This window comes from Eptatretus burgeri, chromosome 2 (genome assembly GCF_056783735.1).
Source record: "Eptatretus burgeri isolate ZD-2024b chromosome 2, Ebu_testis_v1, whole genome shotgun sequence".
Taxonomy (NCBI): Eukaryota; Metazoa; Chordata; class Myxini; order Myxiniformes; family Myxinidae; genus Eptatretus; species Eptatretus burgeri.
In genome coordinates, this window is record NC_140962.1 from 1374152 (window position 1) to 1398766 (window position 24615).

General features: G+C 43.4%; 1 protein-coding gene and 1 long non-coding RNA gene across 7 annotated transcripts in view; one reads left to right on the plus strand and one right to left on the minus strand.

Annotated features, from left to right (window-relative positions):
• Positions 1-24615, plus strand: part of LOC147031253 (uncharacterized) — a 69361-nt gene that overhangs the window by 25833 nt on the left and 18913 nt on the right. The window lies entirely within an intron of this gene.
• LOC147031254 (uncharacterized) overlaps positions 1-24615 on the minus strand; it is a 222685-nt gene that overhangs the window by 7517 nt on the left and 190553 nt on the right. For 5 of the 6 annotated variants that reach the window (XR_015052544.1, XR_015052541.1, XR_015052543.1 and 2 more), the window contains one exon: positions 13980-14128. Coding sequence is in view for 1 of the 6 variants with exons in the window: in XM_085860396.1 (XP_085716522.1) it covers positions 13980-14128 (149 nt within the window). In the remaining 5 variants the exon portion in view is untranslated. Of the gene's footprint in view, positions 1-13979; positions 14129-24530 lie in introns of those variants that run through there. The other variant, XR_015052547.1, reaches the window with a different exon arrangement.

Here is a 24615-nt window from a genome sequence, read left to right on the forward strand (position 1 = left end):
GCCAGGCAAGAGGAGAAGAGGAAGGCCAAAGAAGAGGTTCATGGATGCGGTGAGGGCGGACATGCGGGTGGTTGGAGTGTCAATGGAAGATGTGGAGGATAGAGTGAAATGGAGACGGTTGATCCGCTGTGGCGACCCCTAACGGTAGCAGCCCAAAGAAGAAGAAGAAGATTGTTATACTCGATAAATCGGTTAATAAATTGCTCGAGCAGAAATACCCATCATCGTCCGACGGCCCATACTGCGGACAAAATTTTCGACAAATGCTATGTCCCACTGTCGCGGGCTGACCAGGTGTCTTAGATGTAACAGGATCATCCGGTTTCATAATTTCTTCGGCCGCCATCTGTGTCCATCCCATGTCCCATTGTCATGTCCGTGAGATGTTGATGTTTCTCCCCAGTTGATAGGGGATTGTGGAGGAGGGTGGAGAGTTGGTGGTGGGTATTGTGGGGGTGATGGTTGATGGGGAATTGTGGAGGTCGGTGGGAAGGTGGGTTTTGTGGGGGTGATGATTTGGGGATTGTTGAGTGGGGAGACCCTAAAAGTTTTGGAGGAGTAGATGATGATACATACATACTTTCTCCCCACTATAAATAGATGGTGGTTCATTTGGCTTATATCAATTGGTGTTGATATAATAGATAATTATTTTCAGGTGCTCTTGTAGTAACTGCCAGGCAATGGCAACAGGTGTTTGATTGTCCGTGTACATGTATGTGTTGGTATCTCGGTAGTGATGGTGTTGCAGTGTTGAGCGACGGCTGTTTCTTCCACTTCATCATGGGGATGGCATCCACTCTCAATCGTGGAGGATAAGCACAAGATCGAGCCAGATCTGTCGTTTCATCACAGTGCACTGTAACAGGTTCCGAGCACAAAAGTGACCATTTTGTAGCCCGATCCACACACGGTCTTTCGGCCAAGGGTGAAGCATGAAACCATCTCGGTTTGTATTGCTATACAAGCACCAAGAATGCATCGACACGGCGTATTTGTGGAAAATCAGAAATTATTCGCCATTTTAGTTCAATCTTACAGTGACGTCACCCATACATAGTACGGATCTGGTGATCTACTTCCAGGTGCGACGTCACGGCGAATATGGAGAAGACGAAGATGATTTCGACTTTTAATCGCAAATTTACCCACTTTATAAATCGGAAATCGACACATCATTTATATTTTGTGGAGTATCAAGGGATAGAGTATCGTCGAGGTGGTCTGAGTGTTTGGGTTCCCCTTTCATGATTCCTTTGACTTTTGGTGATTATGGTGTGAAGTGGAGTAAGACGAGGTAAGAAACATGACAGACACCATTATTAATTTACTGAAGGTATTTAAGCTGTTTCACTGTGTTAATTTATAGTTATACCAGCCAGTTTAATAGTTATACCAATATATATATATATATATATATATATATATATATATATATATATATATATATATATATATATATATATATATATATATATATATATATATATATATATATATATATATATATATATATATATATATATATATATATATATATATATATATATATATATGCCTGGTGTGTTGGCGCAGTGGTTAGGGCAGCGGCTTGGGATCCAAAAGGTCCTGAGTTCAAGCCCTGTTGGGCCACTGAATTAATACACCAGGGGGTTGACTCAGCCTGTCATCCTTCCGAGGTCGGCGAAATGAGTACCAGTGTACTGGGCCGGTGTATACCCCGGTTAAAAATAGGTGTACCATATCCCTGTGTCGTAAGAGGCGACCTGGGTTGCGTCAGGAAGGGCATCCGGCGTAAAACATGTGCCAAATCACTATGCGGATCATACGGATGATCCGCTGTGGCGACCCCTAACGCGAGCAGCCGAAAGAAGAAGAAGATACATATATATATATATATATATATATATATATATATATATATATATATATATATATATATATATATATAAACGTTTCCTTTTCGTGCTGATTCTGCAATTGTTTAGTGACATTTAATGTGTATTCAAAACCAACACATTGTGGTGCTCCATTTTAAATCACTGACTTTCTCTTCTTATTCAAATTAAATGCTTTGGGAGGTGGCCACCTAACCTCCCCTTCCCACCCCCTCCCCTCCCCACACTTTTTCAAATTGACCATGTACTTAAATGCTCAATGAGAACCCTAAACACAAATAATTATATAAAGAAAAATGCAGCGAATATAGTTCCCTGATCGCCACAAGATTGGGAAGCATCAATATCCGATTGGACACCGACTTCCTACAAGATAACAACTTCAAAACAATTGTCCACAAACTCAATGGAAGCCAAGATTTAACTTAGAAATCCCATATTAACAAGTAAAAAAAAGTCATAAAATGTCTTTGCTCCCATTGTTTTTATTAATTTTGCGATACAGAGTTCAAGGCCTAGTCCATATTGATGTACAACTAAAATGGCTGCCAGTCTCCCAGTAGTCGGCCATCTTTAATCAGATCGCAAGATAAAGGGAGGTGCACATGAATGCCATTATGTACTGTGCTTTTGCCAACTTTGAACAAAATTGGACCATGCATGTCAGAGCAATGGTTGGGGACAAATTTACGTAACAAAATGACGCCAGTCGGCCATCTTGGATCTGATCTCGAAAAACATGACAGGCATATACAAAGCAATCATTCATTATCTGTGCGCCAAGTTTGCACAAGATCGGTAAATGCATGTCTGAGAGATGGTAGAGGATGTGTTCAACGCACCAGGTTTTCTTTTTTCAACTAAAATGGCTGCCAGTCGGCCATCTTTGATCCTCTCACCAAAGACCCCCTTCGACCCTGATTTTTAAATGCCATGAATAATCTTTGGTACATCATGGGTGATGAAGGTTGGAGTCATTTCATCATAATTGTGGGTGTAGTTTCTGAAAAGAAAGCAAATACATATTTTGGGGGGCAACCTACCCGCAGACCCCCTCAGACTTGGACTTTTTCAAGGACATGAACAAACTTTGGTACATCATTGGTAGTGAAGATTGTGGTCAAGTTTCATCGAAATTGTGCATTAGGTTACGGAGAAGAAAGAAAATATAAACATATATTTCGGGGGCAACCCCTCTTACATCGCCTGAGAGCCTGATTTTTCAAATGTCATCAACAAACTTTGGTACACCATGGGTGATGAAGGTTGGAGTCAAGTTGCATCAAAATTGTGTTTGTTGTTTCTGAGAAGAAAGAAAATATCTCTTTGGGGGGGGGGACAACCCCCCCCATAAAACTCCCTCCATAACCCCCTCAGACCCCCATATTTTGAATGCTGTGAACAAACTTTGGTATGTCACGAGTGATGAAGGTTGTGGTCACGTGTCATCAGAATTGCATGTGTAGTTTCTCAGAAGAAAGCAAATACCTATTAGGTATTTCGGCAACCCCTGTAGCCGCCTTAGGACCAGATTTTTTAAATGCCATGAACAAACTTTGGTACAAATATGGTGATGAACGTTGTGGTAAAGTTTCATCGAAATCCGATCTGTAGTTTCAGAGAAGAAACTGAAAGTATTTCTGGAGTGACGGACGGACGACACGCCATCCCATAAGCTCCCCGGAACTACATTCCAGGTGAGCTAAAAACCAACAGCAGGGCAGAGGGAGATAGTAAACGGAGATGGACAAACAAGAGATGCAGGTAACAAGAGGGGTAAGGGAGAATGCAAAGGGTGGACAATATGGAAACATAAGCAAAATTGTGTTTGACCAGTTTGTGATTTTGTCAAGGTCTGAGGAGAGAGAAAGGGCTGCTGCCTCTCGCATAAGGATGAGACATGCCACGGCAGAGAATGGTGTCATTAGCAAAGAGATAAAGAGGATTTTCCAGAGTGTGAGATCATTGATGAAGATTAGGAATAATATGGGGCCCAGAACACTGCCTTGGAGTACTCCAGCCTTGACAGTGAAAGGAGATAAAAGGGTTCCGTTGGGAGCCATACATTGGCTGTAAGAGTGGAGGAAGTCAGTAATCCAAGAGTGGAGTTGGCCATGGATTCCATAGGCAGACAGTTTGGAGAGTGAGGCAGGATGCCAGACTGTATCAAAAGCTCAAGAATGTCCAGAGAGACTGTCCTGATGTCAGTTGTGATATTGAGGGCCTCCACCATTGTTGGGAGAGTCGAAGCACCATGCCCAAGGTAGAGTGACCAGGTCTGAATCCGAATTGATGATCTGCGATGAGGCTGTTGGAGAAAAGGAATGATTTTATGTCAACTGTAATGATAGGTTCCATGAAGTGGCTGATGATTGGGGAAAGGTAATTGGGCTGCAGTGAAGGGGATTCGTTGTTGCACCTTTGTAACTCACCTGTAACGTAGTTCCAGGGAGCTAATGGGATGGTGCGTCATCCGTCCATCAGTCGTCAGTCCGTCTGTCCGTCCGTTCACAAATACTTGCAACTTCTTCTCTGAAACTACACATACGATTTTGTTGAAACTTTACCACAACGTTCATCACCGTGGATGTGCCGAAGTTTGTAATTTCATTTAAAAAAAAAAGAAAGAAAACGGGCCACAAGGGGTTTTCCAGGGGTTGCCCCCCAAAATAGGTATTTCCTTTCTTCTCAGAAACTACACACACAATTCCGATGAAACTTCACCACAACCTACATCACCTGTGATGTACCAAAGTTTGCTCATGACATTCGAAAAATCATGGTCTAAGGAGGTCTCAGGGAAGAGGGGTTGCCCCCCCCCCCCAAAAAAATGTATTTGCTTTCTTTCTTCTCAGAAACGACACACACAATTCCGATGAAACTTTACCACAGCCTTCATCACTCATGATGTACTAAAGCTTGTTCATGACATAAAAAAATTGGGGTCTCAGGGATTCTATGTCGGGGTTGACCCCCAAAAATATTGTTAGGGTGGTGGAGATTCACAAAACACCATTCAGGTTCCCCGAAGATCAGTAATCTCGATAAGTAAGTGTTTCAGGCTAGGATTCCCCCACCGATGTGTAAAGGGCTGTGAATCTTTGAGTGAGCCGTTATTCTGTTCTTTCTTTTATTTCAAACAAACAACATCACTTCAATGACAAGCACTACAACCACGCCACCTCCCCCACAATGCCAACATCTCTACAACCACGCCATCTCCACAAACACCGCCAAAGGAGCCACATTCTCCACGACCATTACAAAAGTATGCACAGAAACAAAGGAAAACCCGATTACTCCTAGGATTGACCCCGCGCGCCAGGTTGGCACGGGTCCCTCAGAACGGGTAAACAAGGATGACCGTTACAAAAAGTATGCATAGAAACAAAGGAAAACCCGATCACTCCTAGGATTGCCCCCGCACGCCAGGTTGGGGCGGGTCCCTCAGAATGGGTAAACAAGGGTGACCGTTACAAAAAGGATGCTCAGAAGAAAAAGCAAATACCGACTCCCACCCCAAGGGACTTTCCCTGCATGCCGGGAAGGGGGTAGAGAAGCACATCGGAGCAAATAAAAGACGGAGAGAGACCGAACCCAGCAAAGGAGTTGTTGGGGAGGGAGAGAGGAGTTGGAGTGGAGTTGTGGAGTCTTGGAGCAGCCAACGGAGTCTGAAGTGGAGAGTCGGGCGCGTCGCCAGGCCCGACCAACCAAGCTGCCATTCAAGCCGCTAAACTGCTTAAGCGACTGGCGCATTGGCAGCGTATCAGACGGGACCGAGACTCCAAGGGTCGCCGAGCAAAGACCACCGAGTAGCCCGGCCTCTCGGAGCCTTCTGGTCATCCCGGCTCTGAGAACATTAAAGGCTTACGAGCCCGTTTCTTTTCCCGGGGTTTTGTGTGGAAGTCTGTGGGTCTTGTCTCAATAAGCAGTGAATTGTGTCAGTGCCAGTATGTACTTGCATTTCTTATACTCGGCTGTAGGGTTTTTTCGTGTCATGTCCCCATCCCCCCAATGATTGGTTATGTGTTTGTTCAAATAAATGTCCCCCATTGTTGAACGTGAACCTGCTCGTTGTGTCATTTCCTCACATTGACTGCCATGGTGCGTTCGGAGAATTAGCTGGCTTTTAAAGCCGATAAAAGTAAATCTGGTCCGACGGAACTTGGCGATATAAAACCGCTCGGCTCGCACACGGAACGAAGCACACTTAAGCGGCTCGTTCCGTACAAGTTTCGTCGAGGTATAAACTCTCGGTATTTCTGTCCGCGCGAATAGTTAGGTAAATTGGCAATTCGGCGATCGACCCTGCAGCGCGTGGACAGAGTATTGACTGGTTTATGATGCGTTAAGGCATTCGTGGCTGGATTTTGGGGTTGGTCTGGAAAGTCACGACTGGATTGTCGCTTTCGGTGGGCGTGCGACCGCGATTGGGCTGAAGCGGCCATCCGCACGCCGGACACCTATAACAATATGTATTTGCTTTCTTCTCTGAGACCACACACACAATTTCGATGAAACTTGACCACAACCTTCATCACCTGTGATGTACCAAACTTTGTTCATGGCATGAAAAAATAATCCATAGGTATTTACTTTCTTCTCCATTACATATTTTGTGGGTCATCCGTGCCTACCTGGTGTTCTCTGGCTATATTATGCAGCCGCTACCAGGTGAGTGTCCAGTTGTATTGCCCCATGCTTCCCTTTTCTCCTGCTGTTCCTTTTGTTAAATTGTGTTCTGATTTGTTCTGTGTCATCGCTCTTCCACCTGCCTCGACCATGTTAATCCAATAAAAAAAAAACAATGCCCCGACATTCACGGCATTTTTCAGGAGCGAATCCTCTGTGAATGTTGGAGTCCAACAGTGTATAATCGAAATATGATTTTGGATTTAAGGATCGGATCTCGTAGACAAAATAAGTGTCAAAATTTGGAATGAAATCTGAAAATGTTAAGAAATTGCTGATTCTTATAACTAAATGTATTCACCAAGCATTGGATTGCTCGTCTACGAACAGGGAAAGTGAGCTGGGTTTTGACCATTTGCCTTCATCAGAGGGAGAGACGAGTGTTTCCTGAGAAAATTGAGGTAAGTGCTGTGTTTGTATCATCTATACCCTTAAGCAATCACGTGGCTGAAATTGCGCTTAAGATATGCCCGGTCATACTAAATGCCGCCCAGAGGCAGCCAGAGACCCTTTTTTTTGGTTAGCAAATTAACACTTTTTTAGCAGTGGGAACTTCTGCTAAGCTCAATTCCAAAGTATAAATTTTGAAATTCGGTTCAGGTGAAGAGATTCTAGAGCTCATTCAATTTTAGTTGTAATTAAATAAAGACACAAACACCACCTAGAGATGCCCAGAGAGTTGTATGTGGGTTGAGAGGGTTTGGGAGAACGGAAGCATGAGCAGAGGGGAAGAAAAAACAGGACCATAGAATAAGGATTTATTTTAATTGCAACTAAAATGTGCCTTTTTTAAATAACAACTTTATTTAATAAGGTGCCTTTATTACAGCTTCGGAGAGTTCCAGTTTCATAGTGCGTACACAGAGTGCCAGCTGCAGTAAGAGTCTCATCCCTCAAGGGAAGCCCATACTATAATCTCTTTTTAAATGGTACATGCTGTTTGAATCTGTTTAAACATGCTGTTTGAATGTACCCCCATTCCATTCAATCCTATACGAATACCGGCAGACAGGACATCCAGTTTTACATCCATCTGAGGGACAGAAAACACTGACAAATTGGTAGTCACCCCACCCCCCTCCCATTGATCGATGGATCAATGTTCCGGCCGCACACGCCCGTGGTGCAGCACCACAGAGTCATGTGGTGCCTTGGTGTCATCTGGTCCACCCGCCGAAAATGTTGTGATATATATATATATATATATATATATATATATATATATATATATATATATACACATATATATATATATATATATATATATACACATATATATATATATATATATATACACATATATATACACATATATATATATATATATATATATATATATATATATATATATATATATATATACACATATATATATATATATATATATACATATATATATATATATATATATATATATACACGTATATATATATATATACACATATATATATATACACATATATATATATATATACACATATATATATATACACATATATATATATATATATATATATATATATATATATATATATATATATATAATCACATTGTTTCACCTTTTTTGTGTGATCTGCTTTCATTATATTCTGATATGCTCCGATATGATCTAATCTGATATGCTCCCCCTCCTCCCTCCTCTCACTCTCACCCCTCCTCCCTCCACCACCCTCCAAGCTCCCCTCCTCTCTCCTCCACCCACATAAGCAAAATTTTGGGAGGGTACAGGGTGGTTTACCGCATGTAGAAAAGATCATGGTTTTGGATGGGAAATGAGTTGAGATGGTGGTGAACAGCTGTCTTGAAGACCTGGAGAGAAGAATAAGATTGAAGAGAGTATGGAAGGTGGTTCTAAAGGTGGGAAAAAATAAGAAGAAAAAAATGAGGAGATGAGCAGTGATTCTGGATTTAGGCAGTTCATTAGCAAGCGGTTGCTGGTGGACTATGTGTTTCCTGCAGATACCTGAGGGGGGGGGGGAGACAAAGCATGGAGAGGGCAGAGGTGCAAGTCCTCTAATGAGGAGGAAGAAGACAGAGAGACCACCGACCTGTCGGCGATGGGAAAGTGATAGGCCCATAGACTCAGCTTCATCACAAGAGATTCCATTGATATTGAAAGCCTTGTTTCCACAGCATCAAGCTGAGCAAGATATGAGGCAGAGGAGCCAGCCCAGAGCAGAGAGCAGTGCTCTATTGAGCTGCAGATGAAAGCTTTTTTAGGTGGATAGGAGCTCAGTTATGTCAAAGAAGGACTTTGCATGATGGAGGATGCCCAGTTGGCATCTGGTTTTAGAGGCCAATTTTGAAATGTGGCTTGCCCAAGAGAGATCATGGCTCAGAGTGGGATCCAAGAGTTTGAGAGACTGAACCTCTTTGACTGGGTTATTGAGAAAGTAGATGGAAGAGTTTGTGGTGCGGTCCTTTGGGAGAGTGTGAGGGATCTCAGGATTGAAAGACATGTTTTAAGTGTTTGACCAGTTTGTGATTTTGTCAAGGTCTGAGGAAAGTGAAGAGACTGCTGCCTGTCTGTCATAAGGATGGATGAGGGATCTCACGGCAGAGACTGAAGTCATCAGTAAAGAGAAAGACGATTTTCCAGAGATTCAGTGAGATCAATGATGAAGATTAGGAATAATATGGGGCTTAGAACACTGCCTTATGGTACTCCATCCTTGACAGGGAAAGGAGAAGAAAGGGTCCTTTTGAGAGCCACATGTTGATGAAGAGGGTGAAGGAAGTCAGTAATCCAAGAGTGGAGTTGGCCTTGGATCACATCGGCAGAGAGTTTGGAGAGTAGGGCAGGAGGCCAGACTGTATCAAAACTTCAGGAAATGTCGACAGAGATGGCCCTGATCTCATGTCTCTTATCGAAGGTCTCCGTCCATTGTTGGGAGAGTAGAAGCAGCATGTCCAAGGTAGAGTGACCAGGTCTGACTCTGATTTGATGATCTGAGATGAGGCTTTGGACAAAAGGAATGATTTTATGTCCACTGTGATGATGGATTCCAGGACCTTGCTCATGATTGGAAGTGCAGTAAACTAAATGGTCTGTAGTTAAGGGGATCCTTTTTTGCACCTTTTTATGTAATGCGGTGATGTTGGCTGATTTCCAAGTAGATGGAAGATGACCGATGGTAGATGATAGTGTGAAAATGGCAGAAAGAGTAAGTGCAAGAGCAACAGCAGGTTTTCAGGACACGTGAGATGATGCCAGCCGGTCTAGTTGAAGACTCAGTCAAGGATTGCCAGAAATTTTTCCACCTTTTCACATGCAAAAGGCACAGAATTCCAGAGCAATTGTGTAAGACTGGGAAGGATGGGTTCAGAGAGAGAGAGAGAGAGGGGGGGGGGGTTGAAACAAGATTTAAAAGCAAACACAAAATTGAGGCATTGGGCCGTCTCACGAGCGGAGTCGGCTGTGGTGCCATTTTAAGTGATGGAAGAGATGGAAGGGGAGCATACACCAGAGACAGACTTGATAAGGTGCCACCAGGTTTTAGAATTTAGAGGAAGGAGACAATTGGAAAGTTCATTCTTGAGATTGGACAGATGGTGTTTTGTGGCTCTCCGGAGGGTAGACTCACACTGGATGTGGGCTTTGTGGAATGATCTGAGGTTGCCATCGATTGCATTTATATTCCAGGAGGAGGTTGTTATTTAAAGTTGTTTTAAAGTAACTGCCTCACCACAAGATTCGGAGTATGGTACCAAGAGCAGGAAGATGGGTAAGATACATAACTGAAGATGAGATGGGATGAACCTGTGCATAATGGAGAGCAGATTTTTGTGGAAGAACTCCCCAGGCTGAATTAATATTAGCGATGGTGGATATAGGAGACCAGTCCGGAAGTGTGATGGCTGCTTGCAGTCCCTGTTAGTTTGCTTGAGTGAACTGCCAGACTCATCAGCGCAGATCCTGTTCTCTGAGAATGGCCAGAGAGATGTTGATTTTCACAAGCACATGATCATAAGAGCCAATTGAGGCAGAGGACGAACAAGATACATTGGTAGGGAAGTTGGTCATCACCAAATCTAGGAGGGAAGATTTGTCATTGTGAGAAATCCAGGTGGGAAAGTTAACAGATTGAGTCAGATCTATGGAGTTACATAAGTCCTTTGCAGAAGTGCCATAGCTGGTGAGAGATGTACCAACACCCAGCCAATTAGCATGGTGACAATTGATGTCACCACATACGAGGAAGAGAGAGTTGGGATGAATGACTAAGAGTTGGTTCAAGTCGTCTGAAAGAGATGTAGATGGAGTTATCATTGTTGGGAGAATGGCACAACACACAGCCAAACACGAGATGAAAACAGAGGGCAAGTCGCAACCAGAGGTACTTCTGTGGTTCGGGAGGTGTAGGAACAGTACGTGGAGAGTGAGAAAGAGTTTTTTTTTATGTAAAGCAGGTAAAGTGGATACACTGCCACCTCATACACTGCCATGTAAAGTACACTGCCACCTCGTGTCATCCCTATCCTGACCCATGATCTTTATTACCCCGTTTACCCCTTCCTAACCCAACCCTCTTACTTGCTGGTTTCAACCGTTTCCTTCTCTCTCCCCCTCTCGATTATTTTTCTCCTTGCCACTTGCTGCCCCTCCTTGCTCTTCAATTTCACCTTGCTCTTCCATGAGCCTCGCTCTTGTGGAGAGAAGAATAAAATAAATGTTTTATGGAAAAGTAAGAAATGACAAAGCACTTGATTGATCAATCTAAGCCTCTTATGTGTACACTGGAAGTGTTGGAAATGTCACAAATAGTAATAGACATATTGTCATGGTTGGACGTCGCCTCGGAATAATTCCGAGGGGACGGCGTGTCTTTAAGAGACCACGATCACCAGTCGCCTCAGAACTTCCTGCGGGATCCCACTCCCAGAGTTGTGTTACCATTACAGAGAATCCCGAGTGCAAGTGAGTACCATGCCGGTGGTTATGCAACAGACCTTAGTCAGTCATCTGAGCAGAAGCAACGTAATGTAACTGCATCTGAGATTCAACTTGGATAATAAATCCAAGCTGGCCAAATGCCTCAGCAGCCTTATGCCATCATGAGAAGAGACAAAATAACTCAGGACACAACATCTTAAAGAAATGGCCTTTAACGGCAGTAAAAAATGAAACTATTTACAATGGCAGGCAAAGTTATTTATGGGGAGAGAAAACAATGTAATGACATATACAGGATGTACATAATTAATCAAAGCACGTATACATTCCCGCTTGTCCCTACACTGCAGACCCACCTTCGGAACCTTATCATTGACAACGCTCTACAATGCAGTGTGCTGACATCATGCATCCGATGTGGAAGGGAGAGATGGGTGATTGGTGAAGAATGATTGATGAGATGAGCTAGAAAGAAATAGATGGGGATAGGACGGACCACATGCACACCTTACACTTGTTGAGTTTGGCTCCCACGTCCTGACTGAAACCAGGACCCTCCCCTCAGGCTCCATTCCCCTCCTGCTCCTCACACTGCCACGCACCTGTGTTTCCCCATGCTGTAGTGACATCACTCTCAGCACGTATCTAATGCATCTCCTGACAAGGTACCCAGGTGTCATAGATGAGGCAGAGGGTCCAGTGACGTAGCTATCAGACATGGGAACACAACAACGAAGGTGTACAAGGGCCGAAGGAGAAGTAATACGGAAGAGAGTGAAAGGTCGATGCGGAAGATGCAGGAAAGAATGAATGAAGAAGATGAATGGTTTGACGAGAAATGAATCGGCAGAGAATGAAGGAAAGTGAAAGAAAGAACGTGAGCAAAGCGTAGGAAATGAAATGACAGAGGGAAAGACGACAAGACCCTCACATTTGTGCTATTAATAACAATTAAGCTTCCAACAGAGTCCGTAACCTTCTCAAGCTTCCAATCTCTCCGGTCCTCCCAATCTTTTGACAGCCCCACTCCATTTCACCCTTCTCGCAGCCATTTTATAGATCGTCGAATCCCCCCACACTCCACTTCGCCCTCTCCCCTCATCCATAGGAGGAGCTGCCCTCAAGCTCGGTCTTCGAACGATATTCTTCGGTGGATGCTCATGAAACGTGCACGAAAGGACCACTGGGGCCCGAGTGGAGAGAATCGGCTCTCGAGCCTCTGGTTTTGGCACAATCTTTTTGTTACAGGCGATCATGAATCGGTTTGAAACCGTTCCAGGGGTGGGGGAGAGGTGAGGATAATGTGTTCGTGTGTGAGGAAACCATGCGGCAGATGGTTTGGCGAAAAGAATGTGGAATGAGGAAAATGGTATTTGGGATTTCTAACGACGCAATGACAACGGACATCTATCAACACGGACTTTAGACATTTAAACGAAACCATACAACTACGAAATAACTGCTTTAACTATGAGATGATCTCCTTGACACCCCTCAAACCACAACAATATTAAACCCATGAAGAGTCAAACAAATACAAAAGCATAAACTAGGCACACACACACACACACACACACACACACACACACACACACACACACACACACACACACACACACACACACACACACACACACACACACACACACACACACATACACACACACCATGTTTTGTTTTCCATTGAAATTGTGCTTTGAAGTTCTTGCTTCTCCCAAGTGCATATTTAACAAGAGGGGGTGAATAAAAAAGTGATTCATTTTGTTTGGCAAGCTGTCAATATGATGCCATCATGATACAGCTTGAGGAGCAGGTGTGAATGATGACGGTTGTGACGGAAATTAAATAATGCTTTGACGTTGACATCATTCAAACATGAACACACGTCGGCTCAACCAGCAGGGGCTGTTGAGCTGGTTTTTGACAGCTTGAGCCCAATCTCAACAAGCACCAGTAAGTGAAGTATCCATTTGCTATCGGTGTGGTGCGGGAGCGATACCAACCATGCTAGTGGACGTAAGGATTTGTTTGTACATTTCACGAATCTCGATTTTTTTAAATTTTTTTTTAAAACAATACTGTATTTAGCCAGTTACTATTTCAGTGCGTAATCTGTCAAAAACTTGCAACATTGTACGAGATGGAATCTATGCTAACCGGATCATAACCTAGCTGGTTAGGGTTTCTAAAGGCATTTGCTCTATACAGACATATTGCCACAAAAGATTGTGGCATCAATGTTTCACATTAATCCAACATGCAGTGAATTTGATTCATCGTTCTCCATGAGTTATGTAAACGGGCCTCCAATGGTATGTGGTTTAGATTCCAATGCTGAAGGGAAAATACGTCGTTGTTCAACTACCAGCCTGGACCACATTCCCACTGGATATGGTTACTGCCAGAGCCCATCACATTGTTTCAAAACTGTGGGTGCAACGATTCGTTCAATTTTAAAGATGCCACATGAAGTTTAGTCCTGGCTACCGACTCACCAGTGGAAAAGACTGTTCTGAGCCCAGCGAGTGGACGTGCAGTGACGCACATTCACCCGTCTTCTTCATGGGCGGGTTCAGGCCTTCTTCACACCAAGACCGCAGTTGAAGGTGGTTTGATGTGAGAATGGGTTCGACCCCCTCGGAGCCTGAATCAGACCGCACAGTAACAGGATGAGACCCCTGAAATCCAGCAATACATGAGCATCCTCATTTTTTTGTGTACAAAGTTGAGACTTATGGAAGAGCTTGAGCATTACACAGCACATAAACAACACAGGGGGAAGAGAGGAAACACAGCAGCAGGGTAGAGGGACACAACAGAGGGTCACTTGGAGGAAGAATGGATGATGGGAAGGAGGCCATAAGAGGTGAACAAGGTGGATACAAGCTCAAACACAGCAAAAAGGGGGCTGAAAGAACAGGATGAAAACTGAGGCTGAAACAGCAATGAAACAGCAAACGGAAAGGAAGGTGGGGGGTATGGAAGAGAACACATGAACCTGGAAAGGGATGGGTGCACCTGGGGAGGGTAGAAAAGCTCATGAATATTGATACTGATTTGGACATTAGGTGAACAGCCATCTTGGGGCCCTGGAGGGAAGAATGAAATTGAACAGGCTGAAGAAATTGGTTCCATAAGTAAGAGAAAAGAGGAACAAATGAATGGAGGTGAGTGCTGAAAAGGCCACAAAAAACGTGTTGTGGAGAGGAGCGATTAGTGGTTGCACCAATTATAAGTTTGCTTCACCTGATTCCCCTGACGACAGCACCAACACCAAGTTGATAATGAACCTCAGGTGGCCAGCTTGGACCAATTGGAGGAAAGATATTTTATATTTAAAATGGAACTCCCACATTAACTTTCATTTATTGTGTGTGTGTGTGTGTGTGTGTGTGTGTGTGTGTGTGTGTGTGTGTGTGTGTGTGTGTGTGTGTGTGTGTGTGTGTGTGTGTGTGTGTGTGTGTGTGTGTGTGTGTGTGTGTGTGTGTGTGTGTGCGCGTGTAAAGGATAAATGCTGTACTTCTCTGATTGATAATTGATTATAGTCGATCGATTTCAGATCACTTTGTGGTTACCTATTATATTGAGTTTAACTGTTCTGATAAATTCCTACCCCTGAGGCTGCTGTCGAGATAATTGACTGGGAATGTGTCAGCATGGATATCTGTTTGAGCTGAGACACACCAAGTGAAACCACATTCACAACACCTTGGTTCAAACTACTTGTGCTGCAGCCGTTGCTCATCACACTCATTACAGCTTCAGTTGTTCACTCAACTTGGTACTCTTGAGTCCTGGAATTTCTGCCCACTTGCTGGCAAGCAAGTGCAATGGAGTACTTGAGGAAGGCAAGCACAAAAATGCTTCATCTCTTTGTAACTCGATTTCTTCAGAGAAACTTGTCTCTAATGATTTTGGCATATAACAAACAGTCTCAAGAATGGAAGTCCATTATGCTTACCTCGAACTGTACATTCAATGTGCCTGAGGGACTTACCTCTCCTCTTGACAAGGTCAAATGAATTGCTCATTGGTTCTCCACTGGTTCCACTCTGGATGACAAAGAACATCCTTTTCAGACTTTTTCAACCAGGACTGATGTGCTCATCTCTACATTTGTCACCACGAGATAGACTGAGCTATTAGGAGCAGGTGAAGGACAAGGGACCTTCTACAATGGAAAAGGGGGGGGGGCATTGCATAGGGATCAGAGAGAGCTTAAATAGTGAAGGGAAATGATAAAATAATTGCAGAAAAGTCTTTTTTGTGGAATCGCTAGTGACAAGACGAGAGGTCTTTCACTTAGAGAGTAGTTGATGTATGGAACGGTTTCACTGGAGAAGGGTAGTGGCAGCAGAAATAGTAGTTGGATTAGATAGATACCTGGAAGCATTGGTGATAGAGGGACATTTGCGAGACTTGTTGGTAGCTTCGTTATGGATGGCTGATTGTATAAATGTGTAGTGACTGTGGTGTCTGTGATCGGGTCTCTTCAAAACGTGAATGGTATACGTTGTATATACATACTGAGTATAATTAAACCTGTGCTCTTCTAGCCAAATAAATCTGCATAAATCACACAAGAAAAGTTACACAAGGTAAGTCCTTTGCGGTTTCAAACCCAACCCTACCCGGGTCCTTCTACAGCTGCAGACATTCACAAGAAGCACACACATGAGAATCCCCATGCTACACCCCCCCCACCCCCAATCATACCATAACTTTGTGAACCACAGGTCACCATCATCATTAAAATAAAGCTGAGGACATGCACCTCGGCCCTCCGGCCAAAGTACACAGTCCAACGAGCCTTGTTAAACTCGTCTACTCATGTACTTCATCCTGAAGGTTGAAGAACATGTTCAAATGAACACATGCATCCCAGGCCACATGTCCAGAATGCTTGGTCATACAATACCTGGGATCCACTACTCACAATCTCATGACAACACCTTTTTTTTTTGTTGTTGTTAGAAAAGATGGTTAAAAAAACCCAAAAACCAAACATTATAACAAAGCTAGTGACGTGCACCTTGGCCCCATGGTCAAAGTACAATGTCCAGCAAGGCTTGTCCAACTAGTGCACACAGGTACTTCAGCCTGAAGCACATGGTCAAAGGCCAAAATGGTCAAAGGCCAAAGGGCCAGAGCCAAAGGACCAGAAGGCATGGTCAATGGTCATGCCATAATGGGAAACCACTCTTATGAGAAATACTAAAAAATATCCAAATATTTTAACAGAGCTTGGGACGTGCACCTTGGCTCCACAGCCAAAGCACGCAGTTCAACAAGCCTGTCCCACGAGTATACGCCTGCACCACAGCCCGAAGGCTGAAGCATATGGTCAACCGAACACACATTCTAACCCAAAGGGCCAGAATGCATGGTCATACCGTAACGGCAAAACCACTCCTCAGACAGAGTGGATTCCCCTCAAGAGTTGAGCAGGTAAGCTTACATCATTGTCTTAGGTTCCAAATATTTACCACTTCACTGGAATGGTGACCATGAATCCTTGTGCCACACCAGCATTTGCTGTATTTGCATCTCTGTGTGTCTCTGTGTGTCTCTGTTAGTTGACAATTCCCAGATATTGCAGGATTCATGTGTTTTTCCAGTAACCCCTCCTGGTTAAACTCCCAAAAATCCAGCAGACTTTCCACTCATCTGCCTTCAGGATGGAGTTTAATTGCACTCTTCACTACAAGGCTTAAACGCAAGTGGTGCAACACCAAACCCACTCATGACATTTTCTACCCCGATTAACCCTACCTCACTCAACCCACTTGCTTGCAGGTAACTACATTTCCTCCCAAACTTTCTCTCCTCTCTTCCTGTTCATTCTTTCCTTTGCTTATTTTGCCCATCTAGTTATCCAGTTCCGTCAAGTCGTGGCTAACTTTGGTGACACTCGTGATCATATTTCTCCAAACATGCCGATCCTGCACTGCTTTCCAAAGCTCTGGGAAGAGAGCTTGGGTGCAGACTTGACCTCATTCATCCAGCACATACAAGATCTGCCTCTTCCTCTTCTTCCCTCAACCATACCCACCTTGGTTGACGTCTCCAGACTTTTGTTTTCTGCATGCATGATGTCTCCGACCAAAGTATGACAGTTTCTGTTTCATCATCAGCACTTCGAATGTACATGGAGGCCTAATTTATTCAAGCATTGATTTGTTTGCCTGGTGTTGGCTTTATGGTTCGGGTGGTGGGCTTGAGATCCGAGGGTCCCTAGTTCAAATCCTGCTCAGCTGTTGAATTAATACCAGGTGGGGTTAACTCTGCCTGTCATCCTTCCGAGGTCGGCGAAATGAGTGCTAGCATGCTGGTATACTGTGTCGGAGTGGCGACACGTCCAGGATTGTGCCCAATAGCCAAGGAGACTGCTTCGGCAGCACCAATGCTCTGCACAGAGTATGGTCCCAGTGGATGGATGGATTTGTTTGTTCCTCTTGCAGTCCATGGAATTTTAAACATTCGTCTCCAGACTCCAACATCTCATTTCAAAACTGTCAATCTTCTTCCTGTCTTTTTCACTGTCCATCCACGACTCACATCCTTATATTGCAATTGCAAATACCAGAGTATTCACCAGCCTCCTCTTGGTATAAAACATATAAAACAGACTTTTCATATAAAACTTTTCAGACTTTTCATAAACAGCCTCCTCCATATAAAACAGAGGTAAACTTTTCTTTGATATTCCCTTGCTTTTCCCATGATCCTCCTCAGATTTGTCATTTGATATCTCATGCCCCTTTCTCCTCTAAGCCTGCTTGCTCAACGGGCATTCCTCACTTGATGAAATCTTCTATTCTGTGTTGAATGATCTTTGGTAATATCTTGCGAGAATATGAAATCAAGGCAATTGTTCGGTGAATTGAGAATAAAAAAATATATATATTTTTTTAATCTTGCATCCCCTTTCTTTGGCAAAGGTACTGTATGTAGAAAGACTGCTTCCACCTCTTCGGCCACACAATCCTGCTCCAGTTTTGCGTACAGATAGCTGTTAAAATTTAGATTTCCCCTCCAAAACCATCTTTAAGAGTTTGATTGGTATTCCATCAGCACCTGGTGTTCTTCCATTTGCCAGCTCTTTCAGAGATCTACGAACCTCACATTCTATCACTATTGGTTCTTGCCCATATTATCTTTATTCGAACATTGCCATCATATTGCTATCACGTTTGTAAAGATCGAGTTTTGGTATAATCATTCCATCTTTCTTTCACCTGTGTTTCTTCTGTCAGGTATGATCCTCCAATCTTTAGGACCGGAATCTGAGAACTAAAATTTTCTGTGATCTCTCCAATCTTATAAAAGATATTTTGTTATTCCTGCTCTGTTGTCACTTTCTATCTATTTGCATGCCTCTTTGTAAAATGTATCTTGGTCTTTCCTTGCTTGTCATTGGAAGTCAGAATTGAGCCACTTCATGTCCTCTCTTGATGCGCCTTCACTTCTTCTGTCTGCAATATTTATTGCCTCTTCTAACAACCATTCGCCTTCTTCTTTCTGCTGGCTTTTGGGATGTTGTTTTTGGCATCTTCTGTTACGTCTTCAACCTCTTGGTACAATTTGTCTGGCATTCTGTTAACCAATTGCAGCTCTGGAAAACTGTTTTTATGCCTCCGCTGATGAAGTCGCCGGTGGAATTATGTCTTCGGGTTGTCAGTACATGCGTACGTATTGTTGTAATTTCCCACCCGTCGGCGTGTGAGCGACCGCGTCTAACCAAGAGCGGTCGCTTCACCCACCGAACTGACAATCCAGTCGCGGCTTTCCGGATCAAAGCCGGAAACCAGCCACGGGTGTGTTTTTAACCACACCACAACCTTGTCCGCATTCTACCCGCGCTACAGGGTCCGATCGCCAAATCTTCGATTCACCTAATTATTCGTGCGGGTAGGTTACCGAGAAATTGTACCTCAACGGGACCGCTTGGAAACAAGCCGCTTAAGCAGCTCGCTTCCTTTTGGGATAACCGAGCGGGGTATTATCGCGCAGTCCCGTTGGACCCGATCACTTTACCGGATATTTAAAAACCAACTATATTCCGAGTGCAAGATGGGGCAGTTCAATGAGGGAATGAACGAACGAACAGGTTGACATTCACACAAGGACATTTATTATAATAAAGCACATATGCAATTAAACAAGGCAAAACATGTATGCAATTATACAAGCAACAAAAGCACGACAAAAGAACGACAACCGTCTACTTATTATGTACAGTCACTTGCACTTAACAGCAGTTCCTACTTATTAGACGGGCCCACGGACACACGTACGCATGCACACGCCCGAGAAATGGTGGCAGAGGCCTTTAATAACGAGCTCCAGCTCGGAGGACAGGTGAGCTGAAACTCAGAACCTATCTCGAACCTCTCCACCTCGTGTGGCTTTCAAGTTGCTCGGACCCGGGCTCCAGCGAGAGCGAGCTGGACCCAATCGCCGTCAGCTGCGATCCTTCCCGAGCTCCCGCGAATCCTCCCGCGCTTGTGAGACGAGGCACCGATCCTTCCCGTCGATGCGTCGCTTCCCCGAGGAACCACCTCCACGAAGAGGTCGATGAGTCGCACCAAGCCGGGAACCAAAATGGAGAACAAAGAGCTCCACGAACCAAGAAGAAGCCACCACTCGCAGTTCGAGCCGAGCGACCAGCTTAACTTCCTTCCAAGCAAAGCAGCTCGAAGCAAAAAGCTCTCCCGAGCCAAGCAGAAGCCGAAGCTCATGGAACCATCAAAGCAAAAAGCCTCCAAAAAGCCTCCTCCCGAGCCAGGCCTCAGCCGAAGCTCACTGAGCCAGCCGAAGCAAAAAGCTTCTGAAGGCCTCAACCCTAACCCAAGCCAACAGGACCCAAAGGTCTGATGAACGAATACTCTCAACTCCCTTCTCCAACTCTGCCACCGAACAAAAGAAAAGATCTCCTCTTATCCTTCTCCCGCCCTTCCCCCGCTCCCGGCGTGACTCATGACTCATTCCCTCGTGCTCCATCCCCCGCTCAGCCACGGGTGGGAGGGAGTTGTTGACATCATGAGGCACGGGACGGCAGGGTGGTTCTTCCTCTTCGCGGAAGAGGGGGAGGGATGTCTCCATTGTTCGTTCCCTAACTATTGAATCGATTTCTGAACATTTAAACAATGAAAGGTGAGCTATGTAGGGAACAAGCACTTATCGACATAGCTGACGAAAGGAACCTGATGTTGTGTATAATCAAATTCCCAAATTCGTAACACTATGTACGTACGGCCGTCCATACTAGTTTTCTTTGTAACAGTTTATCCGATTGACACAATTTTCACCATCGGTGCGACTACACATGTAGAATGTTTCTATGATAATTATGACGTCAAATGTCACTTTGTGTGGCAGCCCTGTTGGAAAAAAGGAAAAACTTTGGACCTCTGCATCTCCGAAACCCATGGAAAAAAATTTAAACTTGGCACATGTGACGTACTCTCCATGGGAAAAAAGTGTGATGTTTTGTTTGATGATGTCATAATTGCACACGTCAAATGCTTTATCTGATCAGTATGAAAAATTTTGAGGGTTATCTCGGGCTAAATTGTATGGGGGTGGGGGGGGGGGATCAATAACATCATCGGTCACATGGTTCGGCAGTCATATTTTTCTTGAACATAAAAACCTTCAAAAATCTTCTCTGAAATGTCTGAAGAGATGGAAGTGAAACTTTACAGGTAACATAGCCTGTCCATGAGGAACAAAACGTTCTCCCAATGGGACGTCATCGGTCACGTGGTATGGCAGCTATGATTTTTTGAAGAATAAGCCTTTAAAAATTCTTCTTCTCCAGAATGACTAGACATATTGAGAGGAAACTTCACCCACATGTTTCCCAAGCCTTGGGAATACCAGGGTGTTCACAAATAATTTATAGGTCACATGGTCTGGTGGCTATGTTGGATTGAACAAAAATCTTTTAAAAAAATTATTTCTCTTGAACTGCTTCATCGATCAACGTGAAATTTCAAAATTGTGATCTAGTAGTGATGGGAAATGCACATTTTAAATTTCAACCTGATTGGATACATGCTCTGGCAGCCAGAATTATTTAATATTTTGAATCTGGGTTCAGAGATTTAAATCAAACTTGGGACAAGTATGTATAATGATGTAATAATGTGGGCGGAGGCATATGTGGCACGTCGCAATGTCGAAGAGTGCCCTTATAGCTTTTAACCTGTATTGCATGTTGTTTAGATACGTTTTCAAGGTCAAATGTGGCCTGAGTTTTTGTCCGCACTTTTCTCAACGGGGTACACCTTGCCCAAGGGTAACCCATGGGTTAACGAATGGAAAAGTCACCTCCTTTAAGGATTGCTGCCTTTACCTTATTACACCCTTAGCCTTTGGTTTCAAAACCTGAACCACCAGGCAGTTGCGGATTTGAATTCAGAGTTTCATTCTCAAAGATGAGCTGCCTATCAAGGCTAATGAGCCCCAAACACCTGAAGCAGCTGGTTTTAAGGTATTATTAATTCGCCTTTCACCTCTACACCTGTTGGTGAGAACAACTCCGCCATGAATAGGCCGGTGCGATGCTGGACTGTCTGAGGCTGTTTGAGGCACTGCGCCATTGGAGTATTTGATATAGCTTGAGATTGTATCCTCAATGTCACTCCATGGCATAACAGTCCATGGGGGGTAGGGGGGGTGATTTTGTCCATATGTGCCCCCAGTCCCCCCCCCCCCCCCAGTCAGTGCATTGCCTTTTTAACCATTGTTACTTCACTCTTCCTTGATTCTAGATCTTGTATATACAAAAAATGCCTGCTTTCTGCTTTATTCTTCTGACAATTTAGGTCATTAAAATAATATTTTGAATAGGCTATTTTTTTCTTCATCTTTGTAGCTTATGACCTCAAGCGGCTTTTTGCCTTGTAAGGGGCAAAATGCATTTGAAATAATCTCAGACCACAAAATATGCCTTCATGATACATCAATCATGAATCCATTTATCACAGCATGATCTATTTAATAATGGGACTGTACAGCATAGGCGCATGAGCGAAAGCGAGAGAGACCACAAACTCGTCTAAATCGTGCTCTCCTATTCAAAGACTTAGGGCACACATGGAAAACATCAAATCCAGGCACTGTTTGGCTGCAAATCTAAACACTAAGAATCTACACGCTGAGGAAACAGCTTTGTCTTTGGTTCCCAACAGCTATGCCCAACACAAGCAACTCTTTTTGACATTTCACACCCATGGAAAACAATTATAAATGTGTGTAATTTTGGAATTTACATGCATTCACATTTGATCGATGATGATGTCAACCAGGTATAAGGAGATTCCAAGTGCCATTTGACATTCATACTATTAGCTTTTTGAAGAAGAAGAAAAAAAAAAAACATTCAGCATCACTTTCTTCCCAACCATTCTTTCTTATTTCTTTCTCAAAGCTACCAGTGAACTCCAGAACAAAAACGCCTGGACAATCAATTAATTCAACAAAATAAGCACATACCTCCATAAGTTCACTTCTCTTCCTATTTATTTCCCAATAATAGTGGTGACCTGGAGGTGAGGAAACTTAAACTGGTATCCCATAGACTCGTGTTCAAATTTGACTACGTAAGTACAGCAGTATTAAGAAGGACTGAGCCAGTCGCAGAAGAATTACTCTGTCACGATGATATTGAGAGTAAAAACCCAGTGGACTCATTTGGTTAAATTATTTAATGACCTTCACAAAGAGGGTAGATTGCCTGCCACATCTTGTCTGGAATACATTTGGTGCAAGTCGACACATCGTTTACCCTTACAAACTGTGTGACGCAGCACCTCGACTGTCAAACTAAGCTAGAGCACAGAAATGAAAAGTGTCAGTGAGTAATTTGTATTTTTTAATCACCTGCTAGTGTCGTTTTTCTTTGTATGGAGGACTTTTCATTTGAGTTGTTCTTGCCAACATTTACACAATGTACTGATCAACCATTTATGCATGGATGTGCACAACAAACAATGACACAGAAACCAGAACAAGTATGCAAAAATAAACTCGACTTTTTAACTATGGACATCGAATGAATATATATATATATATATATATATATATATATATATATATATATATATATATATATATATATATATATATATATATATATATATTATTGGCTTGAATCCTCAACAGCAATCTTGAATCCGCATGCTCATCACTTAATATTTTGAAATTTGAACATCGATTCATTCCAGGTTAACCCATGTCGTCTCAATTCAATAATGTACACTGTGTCAGTGTTCAATTTGTACAATAAAAAAGATACGTAAAAACACTTTTGCAGTGCATGTGAACGTGTCTTCTCTATACAAGTGTGAGGTGTGGATCTTGTAGGTTCAATTCTAAACACTTACCAATGTGTACGACTGCACTGACTTTTGGTTGCTGCTGTATACAGTCACAGTTGTCGGAATGTCACCATTTTGCCAGTGTCTCGACATTTCTTTTGTTGACAACTTTTATAATCTTCAATGTAAAACGATGAAGCCTGGTGTTAGCTTAGCGGTTAAGGTGGTTGGCTTGGGACCTTAGGGTCCTGAGTTTGAGCCTGTCGACTGTTTAATTAACAGCAGGTGGGGTTGACTCAGCCTGCCATCCTTCTGAGGTCAGCAAAATGAGTACCAGTGTACTGGGGTAATAACCATTTGGAGTAACCCACATTTGAGTGGTGACCTATCCAGGACTATACTCCTTGCCAATGAAACTGCCTCAGCAGCCCGATGTGCCTTTGTGGCACAAAAATGAATGGTATTATTATTCTATGTAAAACTGTGCAGCTATGTATTTTTCTCAAATTCACTCATTTTCTAACCATTCAACAATGCAGTACTCAAGATTTTTTTCTGAAACCAAAAGTGTGCGAATGACGTGTAAGGTCATAGATTCACTCTCTCACACCCTCTCCCATTTTCTTTGTCCCTCCATGCTGTGGGCACAGCTTTTATTCCTTTGTGCATTCGTCAGCATACCCATCTGCCTGCCAATCCTTTTTCAGTGTCTGTGGCTGTATATGGTTATCTTTGAATCCCTGCTGATGTGAAACTCCCTTACAGATCTAACCAGATGTGTTCCACTCTCCCACACTCTGAAATG